Below are 24138 nucleotides of genomic sequence, written 5' to 3'. Positions count from 1 at the left end.
ATAAGGCTAGTGACACCTTAATCTTCTGTGACAAGCGGGCCTCTCACACTCAGCCCTATAAATAATAAGGTTAGTTACTGTCACGGGAGACCAGCACTAACACACCAGGAATCAACTCGCCAGACAGAACAACAGAGTGAATGAAAGTGAATTTAATGGAATATACAGAAATACACACTCCCAACTGGGGTAACTGGGGAATTCCCTGCAACGTATGCCTAGAACTGGCACAGCAACAGCAGTATCTTCAGGTTCAGTTCAGCAACCTCCCTGCTCTGACTGAGGGTCTCCCTCCCCACCTTTCTACCCGTGAGGTAGCATATATATAAAAGGTTAAAACTCTCTCACCTGAGCAGACCAGGAAAAAACGCACCCAAGGTTATACAGTAGGTCTGCTAGCTGATTGATCAACACAGATAGTGACCAGATGGTCACAGTAGTCCCTAATACATGCACTCACTACTGTGACCATCTGGTCACTCTATCTGTGTTGATTGTAATTTTTTCCCTTTTGCAGCGGGTTATTTTTACATTAGTTGGAGATTGGTATGAGCGGTGCGGCTCCACGTAATTATACTGCTAGCTGATTGGGAAGGGGAGCTTTAAAAGGCAGAACGCAGATTCCTTCCTGCCTCTCATTCTGCTCTCAATCTGCGAGGGAACAGGTTGCAGAGAGCCTGTCAGGGAGAGAGCCAGCGCTCCCTTGGAGATACCAGTGATTAAGGACTGTCTTGTTACTTTACAGACTTATGCGGTTTACTTTAAAGACTATTCTGTTTTATTACCTGATTACTGCAACCTGCAACCCCTGACATGGGGAATAAAGGACTTTCATTACACAGCAAGTCCTGTGTGAGCTGCTTCCTGACTATACATACGAAGCCGCTCCCTAACAATACCCCATGGCATAACAAAGATACATTTAGGGGAGGGCCAAGGCCAGGTGCCTGCAATATTACTTAGCCCCTGATTGGTGGGTTGAACAGCAACATTAAAAGAGTTCCATGAAAACAGTTACATGGAAAGGTCACTGGCAATTTGCAAGTTTTCCACTGAGTGCAACGTTAACCCCTGCGCCCTGAAGTTCTGGAACCAGGCTACACAACATACATACATACATACATACATACATACATATATATAGTTAAGTTATGGTGTGTGAAAAAAGTGACAAAACCCTCCACAGCAAAACATTTCCCAGAATCTATAGCAAAACATTTCCCAGAATCCCTTGCTGCAGTGGAAGTGCTGTGTGCTGGGTGATAATGGTGAAAGGAGGGGGTTGCAGACCTGCCTAAGACATGCAAATGAGCATACAGTTATATTTCCATTTGCTATATACACACACACACACACACACACACACACACACACACACACACACACACACACACACACACACACACACACACACACACACACACACACACACACACACACACACACACACACACACACACACTATACAAATGTATTACTGACAGGTAGGGGTAATGGCGGGCTTAACTTTTATTAAAAGCAGTCACATCTACCCCTACCGTCACAGTGACACCTCCTCCTTATGTGATAAGTGGGCTTCTCCAACTCATTCCTACAAATAATAGGATTAGGGATATCTCCTACTTTGTGATAAGGAGGCATCTCACGCTCGTTACTATAAATAATTAATTCCTATAAATATTAAGGTTAGTGACAGCTCCTTCTTATGTGATAAGATGGTATCTCACAGTCAAACCTATAATTAATAGTTAGGGATACCTCCTCCTTATGTGATAAGAGGGCTTCTAACATTCACTCCTATAAATATCAACAAACCAAAATCAGCCATCTAATATCAAAAAGGATGATACTACTCTGATAAATACCCTGACATAGCAAATGCCCTGAATTAATACTCTGTGGGGTGTGCTACTTCCCTACTATCAAACCGCAACCCGAACTACAATCATGAAGCCCAATCTTGAGAACCCCTTTGGCCCCACCCTCTCCCAAATGCTTACAATCTTCAATTTGTCCCAGTAACTGAAGAGGAGATTACACAGGCGCTCCTAACATTAAAACTAAACAGCCAATGTGGACCAGGCCCAGTGCAATCAAAGTTCCTACGAGTCAGTGTCCCAGCCATTGCCAAATCACTTGCCTCCCTAATCAACTCTATTTTGTCTTCAGGCAGTATTCCACAGAGCTGAAAAATTGCCAGAGTTGTCTCAGTCGTCAAAACTGTCTAAATTAGCAGTAAACGGCGACTCGTGACGTCGCGGCTGTGCTGCAAAGCCACAAGAAGGCAAACGTATACACTTAGCCCTGATTTTTACCGCAGGAGAATTAGATAGCTGGAATTGCTAATAGAGAGTTTAGGGACTATTAGTCCACATCCAACGCGTTTCGTAGATATACATCTACTTCATCAGGGAATATATTTGTACTGGACTAGCGCCGATATTTAAACACCTCAATTCAACCCCATTGGTTAAAATAAAACAGTGGATGTGTGAGTTCAGATCAATCCAGACACACTCTGCTGATTGGACATAATGTGTTACACATGATAGTTCATTTAAGAACATAAAACATACATCGATTTAATACAGCATGAATAAAATACAGAAATAATTACAGAATACAATAAATATAACAAACAATATGTTAAACTAAAAAATGACAATGAACAGCAGTGGCTTTAATGCTGAAACAAAAGAGAGAACAAAGAAAAGAATTGTGTTAAAACACTAGTCAGTTGGGGTAATATCTAATAGAATGAAATGTAACCATTAGTATCTGAGAGAAAACAGGCAAAAGCACAAGCCCATGTGTCAGTATATAAATAGCCGCCACAACTTGCTATATTGTATACTGCAGGATGCATTGTGACACTGGAGAAAGAAATAGCAAGCAGAGGTAAAAAAAAACAAAAAACTTTCATATATATATATATACTAGCTGATATACTCGGCGTTGCCCGTGAGTTAAATTTCCCGCTCCCTCCTCTCCCTCTATTTCTGTGCTCCCCCTCTTTCTCCGTTCCCCCCCCCTCCCAGAGGGAGGGACAGTGGACAGGAGGGGGGGGGTACAGTGGACAGGAAGGAGGGGGGACACATGTGCGGCGCCTTTCTCAGGCGCAGGCCCCGCCCCCTGCAGTCGCCGTAAGTGTTAAAGCTGTAGATGTATTGAACGTGAAGGCAATCATGAAGGCCCAATGCGAATGTAAGCCATAGGATGGTGGCCATTTTATAATTAACACTGCGTAGGGGAACGTGGCTAGACGGGCGGCCATTTTGTAATGCCAATTCAGAGTGCGAAGGGGGAAAGGCAGTTGAATGCGGACATTTTGTGTAATGGTGTTTTACATTGTGAATGCGATTATGGATTTTTGGTGTGGCGGTCGCGGCTACATGGAGTGTGGTGCGGCCGTGTGTGGCACAGGGAGTGTCGGCCGGGTGCAGGCTATGGCGTGCAAGGCTACAGTAAAATGTGCGCGGCTACAGGGAGTGTGGTGTGTGCGCGGCTACAGGGAGTGTTGGGCAGGCGTGTGTGCAGGGAGTGTCGGGCAGGCGTGTGTGCGGTCCGTGCGGGCGTGTGTGCGGAGCTGAAGGCGTTTTTATTAGGTGGCGTATTTTCCGTATTTATTAGGTGAAGAAAGCGTATTTTCCGTTTTTATTGGTCTCAGGTGTGAGTGTGTGTACACGGGAGTGAACGGGGGTGACAGTGAGTGTGTGTGAAGCATGGTCTCAGGTGTGAGTGTGTGTTTGTGTGTACACAGGGGTGACAGTGAGTGTGTGTGTAGACGGGTGACAGTGTGAGATGGATGAAAGTACCTTGGACTCCGCAGGGGTTCTCTGGGGGTATGGTGTGTCAGTGTCAGTGTGTGACAGTCAAGTAGGTGTGTGTCAGTGATGTCACTGTACCTTTTGGCCAATGAGAGTCGTGTGGGGGCAGACACAGGGACCAATGTCTGTGTGTGTCACAGTGGAGCTTACCTCTTGGCCAATGAGAGTCGCGGGTGGGCGGGCAGACCCACGGACGAATCTGATTGGCCACATCAACAACCCCACAAACTTCAGATTTATATATATATATATATATATATATATATATATATATATATATATATATATATATATATATATATATATTGGTATTAAACACCCATAGTTTACTAAAAAAAAAATAGATCCTCAGCTATATGGATGTAAATATAAGAGGCTAGTGGTGAAAAACATACATTAATAAAGAGACCATATATCGATCTCCTCATTTAGTCCCCAGGGAGCTAATGTCCTTAATTTATAGATCCCAAAACTATCTTGTTTAGATATGTTTTTGAGTCTATCACCCCCTTTTCTATTTATGGGAACAACTTGTATTCCCCTGTATCTCAATTAGGAATGATCTCTATTCTATCTCTGTTATTTATAATATATATATTTAATATATTGATACCCTGAAATCCAAAACCTACGGCAAACTGGTTGTATTTTATAGAACAAATCCTTACAGCTAAAGTCAGAAAAGCCAAATGCTATATCCAATATGACAAAAATACAAAGTAAAATACTTATATATTCTCTTGAAAAGGGTCATTTAGTTAAACCCTTTGGTCTTTTTCATGTTACTGTGTGAGGAAGGGGGTCCTACCCCGAAACGTTGCCCCCATTTTTTGTCCTCCTCTCCCTTTGATTTTTCTTTTGGCCCGTTTTCCCCATTCTTCGGAGGAGGCGGGCGAGCGGGTTGCACTCCTCCCCATTGTTTTCTTGCCTCTTACCACTCTGCCTCTAGATAAGTATTTTTTGACTTACTGTTTGTGTGCAGTAGTGGTTTTTATTTAGCACTTGTTCCCTTTTCACATTGTATACTATACTGTTACCTATCTCTGTGGTTACATTACTGCCCTCTTCTATTTGGTAATAGACACTGTGTATTGCTCTGACACATATATGTGTAGATATTTTACACTCCTTATACAAGCAATTAGTGACAGTGCTACTCATTTCATTACAATTAAATACTTTTTTGCTTTCAAACATTACTCTTGCTTCATTATTATAATTGGAGTGCTGGGAGCCCTATATATACTTATGCCATTATTTTGTGGGATTTAGGGTCCTGCTTTGTTCCCGTTGCACCATTATTCTATAATTTTATCTAAGAATATATCATTTGTGTGTTGTCTATGCACCATACTTTTTTTTATTTAAAGCTGCAGTTCAGTCTTTTTTTTTTTTTTTTACATTTATTTTTTTACTTCAATAGTTTTATGTGTGCAATCTCTAATTACCTAAAGAACAGTATAGCTGCAGCTCAATTCGTTTTCCATGTATTGATAGGTCGAAATTTGGTGACATATTAAAAGCTGGCATTTGTTTATAATCTGCTTGACTGGCAGTGGAAACTCATGAATATTCATGAGCATTCCTGCACTGACAAGTGCTAGAGGGAGGGCAGGGCTGACAAAGGGGTGTGCCAGAGCTTGTGACAGGACATGAAGGGGCCGTGCCTTAGCAAATGGCTGTTAAAATAGAATACAAGAAAATTGGTCTTTCAAAGTTGTTTTTTTTAAAAACAGAAAATGCTAAAAGTATTTTTTCTTACTACAGAACTGATTTATTAAAAAAAACAAACATGCAGGATATTGACTGAACTGCAGCTTTAATGTAACCATGTATTGTTATCATAGCTCCTTAGCCAGGGCATACATGAAAACGAGAGGCCACTCTTAATGTATTACTTACTGGTAACACAGTTTATAAATAAATAGTAAGGTTACTGACACCTCCTCCTTATGCGATAAGAGGGTGTCACACTCCCTCCTACAAATAATATGGTTGGTGATTCCTCCTCCTTATGTGATAAGATGGCGTCTCATACTTATTCCTGTATATTAATAAGGTTAGGACACCTCCTTATGTGATAAGAGGGCGATTCACAGTCACTCCAATAAATAATACGGTTAGTGACAGCTCCTCTTTATGTGATAACAGGGCGTCTTATATATAATAAGGTTAGTGATACCTCCTTGTGTCCTGGAACAGGATTGTTCATTTCTGTCCTGCTCCCCCCCCCCCTTGCAGCTCTGCCTGCTAGCGCTTTATATTTCAGTTGCATGTTTTCCCTGCTCTGAAAACTGACAGTGCCTGTGTAATCGATACATTATTATTACAAATTCCTTTCTTTACTCTGCCAGTAGCTGGTTGCCTTGCCAACCTCTTTAATCCCCCTGGCTAAGAGGATTTTTCCATACACCCCTGTCTGTATTCACAGGTAGCGTAGTCCTGTCACTATTCCTGTGTGACAAAGATTACTCACTTCCTTTTCCATCCTAAGCAGGCTGAGTGAGTACCTCTCATGCTATCTACTCCCTGGCATGGCCATTCCGTTTTTACCTTCAATTGATACAAAGCACTCCGCATAGAGAAGCACTCTCTTACCACTCCACAACATCTACAAGTGCCTTCATATGTCTGATGCTTTCCCAATAAAATCAAGAAATACATAAGGACTTGTACTTTCAAAAGGGATGAGTTAAGCTATCTGGCCATACTTATATCCTGCATATAACCATTTGGCTCCAGAATACCTTGTGTGATGAGTGACATTATCCCATTAGTCTATAATACATTACATGTGTGGCTGTGAATCCCTCTGACTCGGATTTTACTCGTTTAACATAAGTTTAAATGGGAATTAACCCCTTCCCTGCCACTGGTTCTTGTACCGCCCTTGCACAGCAGTTCATATTATGGGGTTAATTAAGAAGGGTACTCTGTATAAATATATATATACTTGATTTATTGAGATTAAATAATCCTTTTTCTATTGAGTGTGCTGCGGACTTCATGTTTTTGTGCATCTTTTAGGCTGCGCTTGTAGTGCCGGCGACGGCCGCGTGAAAACAAATCCATTGTGGCCATCACCGCCGCTTATAGTGCACGCGACAGCGACAAAGAGACCAAGCGACAGCGCTACCAAAAATCTGGTAGTTACTGATATTTGATTTTTTCACCGACGGTCTCCCCTTGCGGCCTCTGCCCTCCCCCTTTTGTGACATCACGGGCCTTGTAGCCAGCGACGTTGCCTAAACTTAAAATATAACTTTCGCAATGGCGACGGGTGATGTCATCGGTGGCATCGCCGTCACTATAAGCGCGGCCTTAGACTGGTTGGTGTTCCCTGTCTGTCTGCAAGCACCTGGATTCCTGATAAGTATATATTATTTATTCTTTTTGGTCTGTGGCTCTTTGTTTGTGTGCACCCAGCATTATTTTGTGTATATATATATATACATATACACATCCGTATCTCTGTCTCTATATATAAAAAAAATACACACACAATACATACCTATGTATTTATTTCTCACATACCAAAAGGTGACTGATTCCCAGAGGCAGTAGATGACCTTTCTTAATTATTATTTATTATCAACATAAGTAACGAGCCATTTAACTGGATTCCAGCATCTCCTCAACCGGTCTGGATTTCACGTGCAGACGAATGATTCAGCGTGCACTGTGAATATTTATATACATTCTATTACTGTATATACAACAGCCCAAAGGCTCATTAAAGGCTTATTAAAAATGTGTATTTCAATTTAATTACCATATACCCATTGTTTTTATATAACCATTATTATTTAACCCGTGCGGTGCTAGAGGTGTCAGCAACACATTCCAAGGATACACACACACATACAGTATAACAAATAATAAAGTGTTTTAAAATAAAACAGGATTGTGTGTGCAGTTTCTGGTGAGATCCCAAGCTATAGGTAAACATGTATTGTATGGAATAAAAAACACGAGAGGGAGAGCTGTAACTATATATGTGTGTGGGTCATTGATCTGAGATTGGAAACGTTTGGGATTTCAGAATTACATGTTTGAAGAATCCCTCATTCTCCACTCCCTTGTGGATTATCATTACCGTGATGGATATGTAATAAGAGGGGAGAGAATGTTTATGGGTTGGAAACTAGCAAATGCAATATATGCACAGCTAGAGAATTTTATATAGGGTCTCTAAAGCAGGATTTTACAATGAAACCCACCCTGGCCGCAGACCCAAAACTCTACATTTCCAAACTTGTGAGAGTTACATGATGGATGTCAATCAAGATGCAACTTGTATACAGTATATATGTGTTTTTCACATGTAATATATATGTCTACATACCTGTTTCTGTTATCCCTCTAACCCTAGATCACTATATCTCTCACTATAAATAGTGCCATGGTTACAGCAGTAGCCTGAGTGCTCCAAACCTGCCATTCAACAGATGCATAGAAAAAGTATGAACTAGGCACTCTCGGATCTTGATGAAAAGATCTAGGTATTGGACCGAAGTGTTTATCTTTGCTTTAATAACGGTAGCTATGTTTGTGTCTACCTATCTACCAGTTTGCGCCGGTCTCCGGTCTATCTATATAAATAAACATATATATATATATATGTGTAAACACAAAAGAATTGCCTGCTACAGACTACACTTAAATAAAGAATACCATAATTAGTAATGTGCACGTTCGGGACGAAGTTGTGACAGAGAATATGTTTCAGAGTAGAAACGACCCTTGGCGGCAAAGTACAGCGTTGACGCTGCTACATTTTGCCGACACAACCGAAATTTATTTTTCGGGCTGCAGTCGCGTCAGATGAGCTGGTTCAGCGAACCAGCCCCGTGACGCATTTGCCACGCCCCCAAACGCCGCGGCCCAACTCCTGCAGCTAAGGCACAGATTGCTGGGCTGCAGCAGCGCGCGGCGCACGGACGCTCGCGGCCGTAGTATCCCCCCCGAAATCATCCTAAAGATGTTTTTGGGGCTGGATGGTGATCCTGGCTATTCAGTGTGTGCACCCTATAGGAAGCTAAAGCTAAATTAGCTAACATTTAGCTAAAAGCTAAAGGATGCTAAAGCTAAATATTCCTTGATATAACCTTGTATATTATTTAGAGTGCTGCAGTTATCTCCACTTTTGTATGTGTATTTACGTATATATATATATATTTTATATGTATGAATATCTCTGTGTATTTTTATGTATATATGTATGTATATCTCTATGTATATATCTATCTGTTTTTGTTTATGTATATATCTATGTATATATGTAAGTATATCTCTACTGTACTGTATATTTATGTATGTACCATGGACGTTCCCCTTCTCTTGAGTCAGCATCATGTCCCTGCTGGGACCTCACAGACCCCCCTTTCCCAGGTGTGAGGGGCAGTGACAGGTGTCACAGGAGATCTGAGGTCAGCTGCAAGAAACACTATCACATACGGTATGTGGCGGGTTGTCACTAGCTTGTCCGTGTCTGTCTCCCTGTCTCTCTCTCTCTCCTTGTTTGTTTCTCTCTCTCTCTCTAATCGTCACTTCCAGTCCCAGCCTGAGAGTCACATCCGGCACCTGGAGAAACTGAGACATAGCCAGGGACAGGGAGAGACAGCCAGGGATAGGGAGAGACAGCCAGGGACATGGAGTGACAACCAGCGACTGGGAGAGACAACCAGGGACAGGGAGAGACAGCCAGGGAGAGGGAGAGAGAGACGGGCAGGGAGAGAGAGACAGCCAGGGACAGGGAGAGAGACAGTCAGGGAGACAACCAGTGATATAGAGAGACAGGGACTGGGAGAGACAGCCAGGGACATAGAGAGACAGCCAGGAACATAAAGAGACAGGGACTTGGAGATACAGCCAGGGACATAGAGAGACAGGGAGGCGTAGAGAGACAGGGAGGCATAGAGATACAGCCAGGGACATAGAGAGACAGGGAGGCATAGAGAGACAGGGAGGCATAGAGAGACAGGGAGGCATAGAGAGACAGCCAGGGACAGGTAAACCGACAGCTAGGGACAGGGCGAAACAGTGATACAGAGAGTAACGAAGGCGGTACACGGGTGTTTCTCTCACCCGGTTCGGGTGTCTCTTCTTCTCTGGTTCTGAACACTTCGAGTCACGACCTTTGACCTGACCGGCTGGCAAACGGACACCCGAATCCGGAGGTGACCCACTTGAGGAGACACCCGGATTATATCACCGAAAAACTACGGAATATATCACCGCAGACACCCGGAATATAACACCCGAGACACCCGGAATATAACACCCGAGACACCCGGAATATAACACCCGAGACACCCGGATTTTAACATTTCTGAACATTTTGGAGGGGATTTTTCAGAGGCTTCTTGTTGTATATATGGCGGGAGGAGCACACAGGTGTTTTTAGGGTCTGCAATTCTGTAGGGTTTTGACATCCCTCAATCCAAACCCACAAACTGTATTTAGGACGCTGACCTTACAAACTCTCTCTAACCATATTACACTATTTTTCAGCTCACAAACTATATTTAGGATTCAGACCCTACAATTTATTTCCAGATTTTTGACCCTACAAACGGTCATTTGCTTTCCAATCCTATAAACGGCACCCTACAAACTTGTTCGTTTTTTAACCTTACAGACTGCATTTGGGATTCTGATCTGCAAACTATATGTATATATTTCTGACCTTACAAACTGCAGTTTGCTCTCCCACCCTACAAACTTTTAGGAGCCCCATTTAGGAATACGCCCCAAATACCCTATTTGTTTCCATTCACCCCCAAATACCGTTCCCACCCTCTACAACATGGCCCTTTTTTACTACAGCCACAAATATGGCTTAAAATCCTACTACTTTGGTTAAACCTTTACAAGGGGCAAGTATGGGTTTTTGTTAACACTACTTTTTATTTAATTTTTTCAGCCCTAAAAAAACAGTTTTTTATTTGAAAAAAAATTGAAGGGTTTTTATTATCACCTCCATCTTTTTCCACAATTATTTTTTACAACTATCCTATCGGGGTTTTTTTCCTCCTCGCTGTTGGGTTTGAACATGAATGGGTTTTCCATTAAGGAGCTGTGCTGCCTCTTCTGCTGCCCGCCCTGTCCTGGTAGGATCGCGGCAAAATTGGCGTTCCTGCCGCCGCCCCCCACCTATGCCATCGTACAGGAGGCAGACACCCCGGCTGGGCCGGCTGGGGGAAGCGTGCGGAGTGGAGCGGGCATTATGGGACGTTGGAAGTTGCACCTCACAGATCGCGCAGATTTCCAGTACACGCAGCGGGAACTTGACACCGTGGAAGTCTTTATGACCAAGAGTAGCCGGGGCAATAGGATCGCCTGCATGTACATCCGCTGTGCGCCCGGGGCCAGGTATAGGACACCCTGTAACCACTCAAATTATTTCCCATTTCAGGGGCGATTTAGGAACCAGCTAATGTTTAGTGTTTGGACATTAGGGTTTTGCTCATTGGGGAAAATTCAGGTTTGGTGGGGGGGGGGGAAGGATGACTATTATATCGCTGGCTGTGTTGCCACTTTAACTGTTTGACTGGTGGTGGGGGAGAGGGGAGAGGCTCCACAAGCAGGCCTAAAATGAGAAAAGGCTGGGTTAGCATTATAAAATTCCCCCTGTTTAGGGGGGACGTTGAGCTACAGTGCAGGTGGGAAAACCTTATACTTTGTAATGCTGGTTCAGGGAGCTAACCTTTTATTGTGTCTCTGTCCTGTGTACCTCTCGCTCCCTCCCTTTCTCTCACCCTCTCTCTATTTTTCTCTACCCACCCTCTCACTGCCTTCTCCCCTCCTCTTCCTCCCCTCTCTTCCCACCTTCCCCTTACTTCTCTCTTCCCCCCTTCCCACTCTCTTCCTCCCCCCTCTCTTCTCCATTTTTCTCTCTCCCGTCCCCCAAACACTCTCCCTTCATCCTCCCATTTTTCTCTCTCTCCCACCCCCTGCTCACCTCTCCCCGTCTTTCCCTACTACCCCTTTTCCCCCTCTCTTTGGCCCCCTCATACGCTCTCTCTATCCCCATCTCCCCCTGTCTTCCATTTCCTCCTCTTTTCCCCTTTCCCCCTTCTCTCCCCTTCCCACCTCTCCCCTCCCCCTTCTCTCTCCTTTTCCCCCTTCTCTCTTCCTTTCCCGCTCTTCTCTTCCCTTTTCCGCCCTTTCCCCCCTTCTCTCCCCTTTGCCCCCTTCTCCCCTCTTCTCTCCATTATCCTCATAACCCCCTCTACCCTCTTCTCTCCCCCTTTCCCCTCTTATCTCGCCCCCTCTCACCCTTTCCACACTCATCACTCACCCCTTCCCCTTCTTCTCTCTCCCCCTTCCCCCTCTTCTCTCCTTTCCCCCTCTTCTTACACCTCTTCTTTCCCCCCTTCTCGCCTTTTCTCTCCCTCTTCTCTCCCCCCTTTCTCTCTTTTCCTTCCCCCTTACTTTCCGCCCCCTTTCTCTCTCTCTCCTTGTCCCCCCTCTCCATCTTTCTCTTCCTCCCACCCTCTCTCTCCATCCTCCCCTCTCCTACCCCGCACTCACACCTCTCTCTTCTCCCTCCTCCCCCCCTCTACCTTTTCCTCTCCCCCTCTATTTTTCTCTCCGCCTCACACGTCACCCTCCCCGCAGGTTCACACTCCTCTTCTCCCATGGGAACGCTGTGGACCTTGGTCAGATGAGCAGCTTCTACCTGGGCCTAGGGACCCGCATCAACTGCAACATCTTCTCGTACGACTACTCCGGGTACGGGGCGAGCTCAGGGCGGCCCTCCGAGAAGAACTTGTACGCAGACATCGACGCCGCCTGGCAGGCCCTGCGCACGCGGTGAGCGGGGGAGGGCAGGCATCACAAACCTGCCTCAGACTGTAACAGGCTCCTATAGGGAAGTGGTGCTCAACTAAACTCCTCAAGACTTCTCCACTGATGGACTCCTCCTTCGACTGAGCCACTGATTGAGCCACCTGTGCTGAAGCTGGGATATCCTTAAAACCTGACCTGCTAGGGGGTCTTGAGGACCGGAGTTGAGCACCCCTGCTGTAGTGTTACTAGCACCTCTCGTGTGTCAGAGGGCGTCTCCTGCACAGGATTCATATAAAGTTTTAGGGTCGGTGGCATTTAGGTTTTTCAAATACTGTCCTATGTAAGGTATTGCTATGTTAACAGGATCAGTGGCACCTCCCTCTTATTGGACGAGAGAGGGTCACACAAACGGGATCTATAGCAGTAACAAGGTTACCTACATTTACCGCTGATGGGATAAGAGGGTGTCTCATGCACGGGATCCCGATAAGTTAATAGTCGCCTGCATCTATTTAAGAGCAAGAGGGCGCAATTCCTATAAATGTATAGGGCTGTGTCATTTAGGATTTCAAATAGTTCCTTATGCACAGGATTCCTATGTTAATGGGCTGGCTGGTACCTCCCCCTTACGTGATAAGAGATGGTCTCGCCCAAGGGATTCCTAGAAGTGAGGAGGGTGAAGTTAAAGTGTTGTAACTTCAAGATATCCTGTGTGTGAGATGTCCTCCTAACACATAAGAAGTAAATGCAATAAACCTATTAATTTATGAGTCCTAATCATTACCAAATATTAACCCCTCAAAAGCAGGGTATCATTTTAAATGGGTATATATATATTTATTATACTGTGTGTACATTAAATATAAATCATTTTCTTTGAATGCGAAAGGTATTTCAGCTTCACGCAGCGAGGTAAAACTTCTTGTTGGTACAAGTATTTGTTATTCCCCCAGGTGGAAACAAAAAGCCTGAAAAGTGAGTATGGAAATGTGAATGTACCCGCTATCAAGGTCACCTTCACCGGAGTGCTACAATACTATTGTTATTGTTTACTTGTAAGGCGCCAATATATCCCCCACAGCGCGGTACAATGGGGTTACAGAGATGTGATAATGACATAAACAAATAAGGACAAAGAGGCACAAACAGATACAGAGAGGTCATTTTTTTCCTGATTTTTAATTGACTTTTTTTTGTCTACAACCCCAGAACTAAAACAACTTTTTATTGTCAGAACGCAGAGGACTGCTAGTTTTTTATTTCCAAATGCAGAGTGCCACCTATTTGTTAGTTACAAAGTACCACTACTTTTTCGATTGACACACGGTTCCACTTTCTAGCAAAAAAGGAAGTTATTTTTCTTCGTATAAATATTGTACAAATCTCTGTACATATGTAAATTTAAATATGTATTTGTATAAACTGTTACATATTTATTGTTTATTGTGGGTTTAGCACCACATGAAGAAAAGCCCCAATCTCTGTTATATATATATATATATATATAGAGAGAGATTTGGACTTTGTATATGTATGTATGTATGTATGTATATATATATATATATGTATATATGTATGTATGTATATATATATATGTATATATGTATGTATGTATGTATATATGTGTGTATGTATGTATGTATGTATGTATGTATATATGTATGTATGTATATGTATGTATGTATGTATGTGTGTGTATGTATGTATGTATGTATGTATGTATGTATGTATTTGTCTCAATTCAAAATGTCTTTAAAATGTGGGTCAAAAAACCCAATGAACAATATACAGCACATGCAACCCTTGTCTGCGGCTGTTTAAAGGGACAACCCTTCTAGGACCAAAGTGAGCTGATTCCACCGATATGTTCAGGGGGTTTCCAGTGTGTGATTGATACCTTTTTTACCCAGATCTGACACATAAGTATTTTTCATGTCTTTTTGAAAGTGAGATTTGGTAGGGGTGTGGATGCCTCTGACTGCTCCCTTAGGCCTTGATTATACCCGGAGTGTGCAAACATGCACGCACCCTTGTGACATGCGCGCACCCTTGTGACATCACTTGGGCAATGCGCACGCTTGAAACCTGCACTGCAGGCAGGAGGAGACAGGGAGGCGTGGCAGAGACGTGGCCGTGAGCGTATCGCCCTCATTGGCTGAACTGCTCACGTGACGCAGCCGCCGCGCGCCAAATGAAAAAATCTGCTAGGGAGAAGGTCGTGCGGTTGCGCTGAAGCACTCGCGCCGCGTGTGAAGTAAAAGCAACTGCATTAGGTTCCATGTATTTGTTCCGGCGGTGCGCACACGTCGCACACCTGGCCGCATCTGGTATAAGCACTGCCTTACGTGGGATGTCATTGAGTGTTCCCCAAATGCTTGTGCAGCCAGAGACCTCCCCGCCCCACCTTCTCTTATCTTCATGGGTTCTCTGATAAGGAGGGGGAGATGAAGAAAACACTTGATTGACAAACACTTCCCCATTCAGAGGCCATAAAAATTCAACTGACCAACTATGTGGGATTGCACCGTTAACGGGGAAGGGGTTGTCAATCAAGTGTTTTCTTCCTCTCCCCCTCCTTATCAGAGAACCCATGAAAATAAGAGAAGGTGGTGAGGGGGGACTCTGGCTGCACAAGCACTTGGGGAACACTCAGTGACATCCCACGTAAGGGAGCAGCCAGAGGCAACCACACCCCTCCCAAGTCTCACTTTCAAAAATAAATTGCTTATAGGTGTCAGATTTGGGTAAAACAATGATCAATTACCCAGATGCGACCCCTTAAACATGTCAGTGGAATTAGTTCACTTTGGTCCTAGGGGGGACATTTAAAAGGGTCAGACTTTAATGAGGTGGGATGGCTGCAGTGTTTGCGAAGCAAGCGTGACAGCGGCCATATTTAAGACATCTCCTTATGCGAAAATGGTCAGCAGTAACGGAGGATTTGACAACATTTATGGTTTGGGTGAAAAGGGGGGCTATTTAATAGAGAAATATTTAAGATTACATTAGGTTAAAAGGAGGCGAACTCACTCAGGGACACAGGCGGATGCCATCGAGCTGCGTGATGTCACAGCGCTGTCACTGTTACATAAAAAAATAACTCCGAATGCAGGATAGCCATGGAGTATTAGAACACGCCAACGACTCAGATGCACACGCCTGGGGTATGTTCTGAGTCACGTACATGGCAAGCAGAAGCTGTCTGCCTCTCACACCCTGAAGGCAAATATCTTCCCAGATGCCAAAACGGCAGCAACTTTTGCATGTTCCCTCGCTGCTTTTGAAAACAGGAGCAGTAGTGTCAAATATATATATATTTATATAGCGTGTGTAAATTTTTATATATATATATATATATATATATATATATATATATATATATATTGTGTGTTTATATATATATATATTTATATAGCGTGTGTGTGTGTATATATATATATATATATATATATATTTTTGTGTGTATAAATATATATATATATATATATATATATTTAAATTGGTTTCTTTATTACATTTCCAATCCCTGCTTAGAGCCAAAGTGACAGTGACATGGTTAATGAGTTAAATAAAGTGGCCTAGTAACAGTGACGTGGTTAAAGGGTCAAACTGGCCTAATGACAATAATTTTGGTGCCAGAGGTACAGGGCACTGGGATTCTCACCGTGTATCGCCCACTTCAAAGGCAGCAACACTACTCAGGGCTGACAGCTGACGCTATGTTCTCCCTCCTAGGTACGGGATTTGCCCGGAGAACATCTTGCTGTACGGGCAGAGCATCGGCACGGTACCCACCGTGGACCTGGCATCTCGATATGAGTGTGCTGCCGTGGTGCTGCACTCACCTCTCACCTCTGGGATGCGGGTCGCCTTCCCTGACACCAAGAAAACCTACTGCTTCGATGCCTTCCCAAAGTAAGTGGCCCATTCCGCAGGCTAGCACCTCACTGTTTAGTGGAAGCACTCACCCACGCAACACATTCTAGACCATTTGTAATGTTACTTAGGCCAGGTCCCCGCTGGCTGCTGTAGCGCTCGCTATGGCGGGGACAAGAGCCGCCTCTGCGTGGTGCGTTTTTCAGACTCACGTTAAAATGGTGAGTACAACTAGCGACAGAGCGCTAGGCCACGCCTCCTGGCGGTTCAGCCAATGAGGGCGAACCTGCCGGGTGACGTCATGGCCGTGCCCCCGTCACTCCCCCCCCCCCCCTGTCTTTCCTCCTGCAGCTCACTGTAGACCGGGGAATTCAGCTGCACGCGCCACCAGCCTCGCAGCCTTACACAGTTTCTGTTCATAGAAAGGAGTTTATATCCCATGTCATGTGTTTAAAGTAGCAATACTACTTTCTAACTTTTCTATTTTTATTATTTTTATATGTAAAGCATGTGGCAATGTATAATTCTACATTCTTACCTAAACTGGCAATCGTTTGGTTCTCCTGTTATAAATCTGTCAAAATCCTGATTGTGTGCCTAACATAATGGTTGCATCAGTCAGTGTAACTCAGCAGCTACAATGTATTCTTATATTACTAAGGTAACATTATCCATTGTTACAGTTTACAGCTCAAACTGCTGGGAGTATTTGCAACAAATTATCACAAACAGGAAAGTGTTGCAAAGATCTTGCACTGCTTGGGAGGTGGGCTAAAGTCTGCTATAGAAATCAAAGCACGCTTTAAAACTCATTAAAAATTGCATTGAGTTGAATTAAAAAAAACAGTCACTGTTATCTAATACTACAGAACTGATTTATTTAAAAAAAAAAAATGAAAAAAAAAACCCCATATAAGATTTCACATGTTTTGCTGCTTTAAAGGTTATATGCAGCAATAGGAGGAGTTATAGGGAGCGGTTATATGCAGCAATAGGAGGAGTTATAGGGAGCGGTTATATGGAGCAATAGATAGTAATCCCCGAGAAGGGAGGGTGAAGCGGAGCGCAGCCGTACAAACGAGGGATACATCCAAGACGAAGCGCCAATCGTGGCGTGAAACGCGTAAGAGCTATCCTTTTCTGCACCATGTTGTCGCTCACTCAATAAAGAAGTTTTTTACCTGATCGGCTGTTATCCTGGATGTATCCCTCGTTTGCACGGCTGTGCTCCGCTTCACCCTCCCTTCTCGGGGGTTACTATCTACAGATTCCAGGGGATGCACGCCCACGGAGGAACATCAGGCTACTGCATGTGAGTTACCTTTCAATTTGGCCACTGGGATTTACACACACGGTAGATATCAGCGCTTGAGATGCAGTCCTACTTGGAAGTGATTTAGTGGAGTTGTTATATCTCTCATCTACAGCACCTACCAGGACTTTATATATGTTTCTCATTGCTTAGCGCTTACCTGTGTACACCAGCACTCTCTAATATCGCAGATTCCTGTTTGAGGAAGTTCTTCAATCAAGATTATTTGTATTATTAGTTTTATTCAGATCAGTTACCTCAGTCATTAGAGCACTATTTACCAGAACTTTGTTCTATAAACCTTGCATATGGAGCAATAGGTTGTTATATGTAGCGGTTATATGGAGCAATAGGAGTTATAGGGCGGGGTTATATGGAGCAATAAGAGGAGTTATAGGGAGCGGTTATGTGGGGCAATAAGAGGCGCTATAAAGAGTGGTTATATGGGACAATCGATGGAAGTTATAGGGAGCGGTTATATGGGACAATCGATGGAAGTTATAGGGAGCGGTTATATGGGACAATCGATGGAAGTTATAGGGAGTGACTGTAAGAAGTAAAATAGATATATTATTCAAAAATTACAAACCAGATAAAAAGTAATTACATAAATTTTTTTATAATAAATACTATATTATAAAAAATATATAGCAATGATTATTAATAAACATATAGGTTATCAATTATCCTGTTTTGTAAAAAGAACATATAAGATAGACATTATGTGTGTGTGTTTGCTGCTTTAACTAAACAAACAACAAATCAGCCTTTTTACTGCAGAAAGTATATAATAACACACAGTGCAATCCGTTCTTTCGGGATCGCGGCCATGTGATTGATCTCCACTTTCGTTTTGATGGGGCGAGCCGAGCTTAGAAAACGAGTATCTAAGTGCTGACGTGCTAGTGTGCCAAATACCTCAGAGCAGTCAGAAGGTTACGTGTCACTAGAATGGGAACATTAGAATTGAGATGACACCGCAGTGCTCTAACCCGGAAGTGCTTAGCTCCAGTCCTCAAGCCGCCCCCCCCCCCCCCCACCCCAACAGGTCAGGTTTTCAGGATATCCCAGCTTCAGCACAGGTGGCTCAAGCAGGACTGCAAGACTGATTGAGCCAGGGACTGATTGAGCCACCTATACTGAAGCTGGGACTGATTGAGCCACCTGTGCCTAAGTAGAGATATCCTGATAAACTGACCTGTTGGGGGGGGGGGTGGAGGGGGGCTTGCGGGCTGTTGTTGAGCACCCCTGCCCTAACCCATTAATGTCTTTTATTATTTTGCCGCAGCATCGACAAGGTATCGAAAATCACCTCTCCGGTGCTGATCATCCACGGGACGGAGGACGAAGTGATTGATTTCTCACACGGCCTCGCTCTATTCGAGCGGTGCCCCAAAACCGTGGAGCCGCTATGGGTGGAAGGAGCCGGCCATAACGACATCGAACTGTACAGCCAGTACTTGGAGCGGCTGAGACGGTTCATCTCTCAGGAGCTGGCCGCTCAACGCGGTAACTGAAAGCTTTCCTCTCTTCCCCTCTCCCTCCCCCCACGGACTGCCGAAACAGAGACTTCCTGTTTTTACGAACCCTCGCTCTCCCCCCCCTCCTCTTCCCCCCTCTCTACCTCTTACCTACCACTCACCGATTCTGGCCAACGCCATTTTAATTTTTCCGTTACCAAGAAAACAAAAAACAAGGGGAAAAAAAACAAACTGCGAAGCTCGCTGTCTCCGTGAAACTCCGCGTGCAGGTCACAGTCTTAATGCCGTTTAGAAGACATGGCGAGTGCTGGCTACTAGTTTCTCTGTGCAGGGAGCAGAAGGTACATTTTGAGGACGGGGTAAGGGGCAGTGAGGACTTCAACAGCCCCAGTGAGACATTATCACACTACATCTGGTCTGGAATTACAGATTTGGCCTTTCAGATTGGCGTTACTCCTTCTGTGCCAGAAGGGACGGCAGCACATTGCCCCCTCTGGCAATGAATGGGTTAGTCCACTGGCTCCAAACACTAAGTTGACTCCCAGCCAGAGGAGGTTCTGGGAGTTTACCCCTCCTGTGCCATAAGAATCTGGAGCGCATTAATGTGGGCAACTCAGATATGAGGGTTATAATGCAGGAGCTCCACCGTGTGGGCATAAAATGAACTGCAGATACCTTGACGTCTACTCTTGTCAAATTTAGGGTTTCTCAGGATTTTTTCTCACCCCTCACAAAAAAGCCATCTGAATGCCACACTAAGAGGGAATGGGGGGGGGCTGGAAAGTTTGTGATGATGTGTGTTTATGGTGCAATAAGGCACTTTAAGTCTGGAAAACCTATGGGATAACTTGCATTAATGATTCAATAAGGCACCCGTATGCACTATGCCTTTGAATCCTTAACTGGTTAAAATAACGTTAGAGAACAGTGGCAATGCGATGCAAAGCCTGGGCTGTGTTCATGCTGGAAGTAATGTCACCCCAAGGACTTTTGCTGTCGATGTCACAATTATGACAAGTTTCACACCTGACCTTGAGTTAACCTCACCGTAAAACCGATTGACCGGTCACGTGACCTCAACGCTCAGCAACTGACATCATGGAAGCTGCAGGGAACAAGGTGATGTCATCGCCAGCCAGAACACAGCCAGAGCTTAGTGCTCCACTGTCCCTACAAGCAAAAACTGAAGAAGATACTACTCCAGTTACCTGTTCTGAACTAGTAACACTACATACACACATATGTTTGACCTTTGAACCCTGACGGGTTATTAACTCTTGTAGCACTGGAAGGCTTTTAACCCTTTAGCTACAGAGCAATGCGTTGCTGACCCCTCTGGCACAGAAAGGGTTGGTTAAAGGCTTGTTCAAGGCTGATTTAAGATTGCTGAGTCCCCCTGCCTGTCTTGGGCAGGGATCAGGAACTGTACGCGGGAAGCCGAGGGAGAATAAAAACTGATGAGCAATAAATGGAGATTTGTCACTCTGTCATGATTGGGTGAAGAGGGTAGGTGACAGATCCATGGGCATTGTCTTACTGGGAGAGGGCAGATCGGAAATGTAATAGATTATCGTCAGTTGGGTTACTTACAAGTGTTACTACCTGTTATAATCAAGGCGGTAAGACAGGGCTAATATTTTGTATGCATTTATGTTAACCACAGTCGTTGACAGGGCGAGCCGTGCACTGCAGAGCGATATAATAACATGCAGTGTGATATAATAATATGTAGTGTGATATGATACTATGCAGAGTGATATAATAACATGTAGATTTGTATAATAACATGCTATATAATAACATGAAGAGTAATATAATAATATGCAAAGCAGTATAATAACATACAGATAATTACAATTACATGCAGTGCAATAAGATAACATGCTAGGACATGATACCAGCAATATAAAAACATGGGGAGAGTTATAACATGTAGAGCGATACACACCCCCTGTAATAATAGCAGAGCTATAAAATAACACGCAGAGTAATATAATAACATACAGATCAATAAAATAACATAAGAGATTTTAAATTAAGATGGAGGGGAGAGGGACAAGAAACAGATAAACTAAATAGAATAGATGGGGATGGGGAAATAGCAAGGGGTCATGGAGGAAGAATGGGGGCAAGTGGAAGTTTGACAAGCACGAAGATATCCATGGTAAATACAGATAATACTAGAAAACTTCTAAAGACTAAACCCAATTGGCATAGAAAGGCAGGAGAAGATAAGATAATACAGTACAGAATGAAAAAAACCCTTAAATGCATGCTTGCTAATGCAAGAAGCCTGACAGATAAAATGGGTGAGCGTGAACTAATAGCTACAAGGGAGCAGTGTGATATCATAGGCATTACTGAAACATGGTGGGATGAAACTCATGACTGGACAGTTAATTTAGAGGGTTATTCCCTTTTTCGGAAGGATCGAGCAAATAGAAGAGCAGGCGGAGTATGTTTATATGTTAAACCGGATCTAAACTCTATTATAAGGGACAATGTTTATGAAGGGAATGATGAAAATGTAGAGACCTTGTGGATAGAAATTAGCAGCGGAGGTAAAAGTGCAAAGAAAATGTTTGTAGGGATATGTTATAAACCACCAAATAACCTATCAAATGGAAGAAGCGAAAATACTTTTGCAAATGGAGAAGGCATCAAAACTAGGTCATGTTTGCATAATGGGTGATTTTAATTATCCAGATATTGACTGAGGCAATGAGATTACAACAAAAGGAAACAGGTTTTTGGGGGTGCTTAAAGACAATTACATGACCCAAATTATTGAGGAACCAACCCAGAGAGGGGCAATACTGGATTAGGTAATATCAAACCATGTAGAAGTAATAACAAATATTCAAGTCCTGGAACATTTGGGTAACAGTGATCATAACATGGTCTCATTTGAAATAAATGATAAAAAACAGATTTCTTGGGTTCAACAAAGACCTTAAACTTTAGAAAGGCAGATGTTAATAAACTGAGGACTAATCTACAGTATAAGGAATACATTGGGATGATGTTTGTGAAGGGAAAATGTAGAAGATAAATGGGCAGTCTTTAAACATTGTTAGAAAAGCACACTTATCAGTGTAGTAAATATAAAATAAATACGTCAAAACCAATGTGGCTAAGTACTGTAAGCAGGTAGGGGAGGAAATGGAAAAGAAGAGGCAGGCGTTTAGATTCCTGAAGTCAGAAGGGACGGAGACATCATATCAGAATTATAAGGAATGTAACAAAAATGGCAAAAGGGCAATCAAATTAGAAAAAAATGGATAATGAAAAAAGGATTGCAATAGAAAGTAAGATCAGCCCTAAAAAGTCCTTTAAGTACCTTGATAACAAAAATAAATTAGAAAAGAAAATATAGGACCCTTTCAGTGTGAGATGGACAGGCAAATTATTGGAGATAAGGAAAAAGCAGTGGTATTAACCAAATTATTTGTCTCTGTGGGCAAGGGAAGAATCAATATCAATAGTAGGTGTTGTAACGGACTTATCACAGTTTAAGAGAAACTGCCTCTAAATCCAGCAGTGTGCTGGTTAATTGCACACAGGCAATCAACCAGACTCTGCTGGCTGATTAGGACTTTTAGAAAAGTCTGATGTGAAAAACAGGAGAGATTCCTTAGCTCACATTTGGGCTGACATAAAGAGGAGGATTGCAGAGATTTCCTTAGCCCACAACTGGGCTGACCTGAGGAAAATATGTCTTGATGCACATAAAAGGACTGTATGCTGACAGCAAGACAAGTGGACAAGACCTCTATACCTGGACACAGAGAGTGCTATAGCACACGAGGATGCTGACCCAGGAGAACAGAGAGGCCTTCCCCTACAGCTACAACAGAAACAGATAAGAGACTTTCTTGTTGGACTGTTGTGTGTGTGTATATATATATATATTTATTTAGGGTGGTAACCAGCTTAACTACCCACCCAGTTAGAAAGGGCTGGAGTATTGTATTGTATGTCTTTATTTATATAGCGCCAAAAGTGTACTCAGCGCTTCACAAAGAATACAGTACAGGGAATTTTAAAAATACAATAAGTGCAGCAAAAATCAGACAATGGGAAAGGAAATCCCTGTCCCGAAGAGCTTACAATCTAAGGTTTGAGGGGAAATTTACAGAGACAGCAGGTGAGGGAATAAGTGCTGTAGATGGGTGTGCTTGGCCACAATGGGTGGTATAAGTGACTGTGGGACAATAGCTATGAGTGCAGGCTATTGGGATGCTTGATTTGTGGGGCAAGTTTTAAGTTTTAAATGAAAAGGTTAACACCATTTAAAGGGGAAGAGATGGCAGGGGGGCGTAGGTGAGATCAGGTGTGTATGTCTGGCTTCAGGCTTAGAGGAGATCCCCAGCAGCAGGAAGGAGTAGATAGAGAGTGTGAATAGAGGATTTGTGTGGGTGTTTTTTATTGAGGGGTAAAGAAGATGGAGATATATGAATAGAGTTGGAGACATGGGGCTGGTAGAAAGAAATGTGTATTTTGAAAAGAAGCGAGGTCAGAGCAAATATAAATAGTAGCAGCATCATGGCAGCAGTAGTTTAGTGCTGAGATGTGTAGTCTGGGATAGAAAATGTCCACCTTTCCAGCGTAGTTCACATCCAGGATTGAGGGCCCGTAGGTGTTCTGTAGTCCCCTTGTTTAACTCCCTGTTAAACTCGACCATGCCCCTTAAAACTGTGCCACTTTGAATCTTGGCCTGCTTTCACAGCTAGAGCCGCTCTGGTTGCTCTTATAAAGGCCTAAAAAGTCACCTGACAGAATTTATTTCAGCCCAACCACCTTAATTAGCACATGTGAGGCATATTAACACAGATGTTTTTTTCAACAG

The 24138-nt window shown here is 43.4% G+C and overlaps 1 protein-coding gene and 1 long non-coding RNA gene across 2 annotated transcripts; one reads left to right on the top strand and one right to left on the bottom strand.

The window, feature by feature from the left end:
- Positions 1 to 511: 511 nt before the first annotated feature.
- LOC142501547 (uncharacterized) lies at positions 512 to 10152 on the bottom strand. The gene is made up of 3 exons (XR_012803516.1): positions 9149 to 10152; positions 7339 to 7506; positions 512 to 2686 (listed from the first exon to the last, which is right to left on the bottom strand). It is a non-coding gene; the product is annotated as an uncharacterized LOC142501547 (long non-coding RNA).
- ABHD17A (abhydrolase domain containing 17A, depalmitoylase) lies at positions 9383 to 20760 on the top strand. Its single transcript, XM_075611555.1, has 4 exons — positions 9383 to 11201; positions 12450 to 12644; positions 16356 to 16535; positions 19097 to 20760. Exons 1-4 carry the CDS (start codon positions 10882 to 10884, stop codon positions 19323 to 19325), a joined length of 924 nt encoding a protein of 307 aa, XP_075467670.1. The 5' UTR covers positions 9383 to 10881; the 3' UTR covers positions 19326 to 20760.
- The last annotated feature ends 3378 nt before the right edge of the window (positions 20761 to 24138 follow it).

Source organism: Ascaphus truei, chromosome 8, assembly GCF_040206685.1.
Source record: "Ascaphus truei isolate aAscTru1 chromosome 8, aAscTru1.hap1, whole genome shotgun sequence".
NCBI classification, from domain to species: domain Eukaryota; kingdom Metazoa; phylum Chordata; class Amphibia; order Anura; family Ascaphidae; genus Ascaphus; species Ascaphus truei.
Note: the sequence above shows the minus strand (reverse complement) of the source record. Positions and strands in the feature narration are given on the sequence as shown.

Coding starts and splice junctions, on each gene's coding strand:
- ABHD17A (XM_075611555.1), top strand. CDS start 10,882: ATGAATGGGTTTTCCATTAAGGAGCTGTGCTGCCTCTTCTGCTGCCCG. Junction 11,202..12,449: donor CGCTGTGCGCCCGGGGCCAG/GTATAGGACACC, acceptor CCCTCCCCGCAG/GTTCACACTCCTCTTCTCCC. Junction 16,536..19,096: donor TGCTTCGATGCCTTCCCAAA/GTAAGTGGCCCA, acceptor ATTTTGCCGCAG/CATCGACAAGGTATCGAAAA.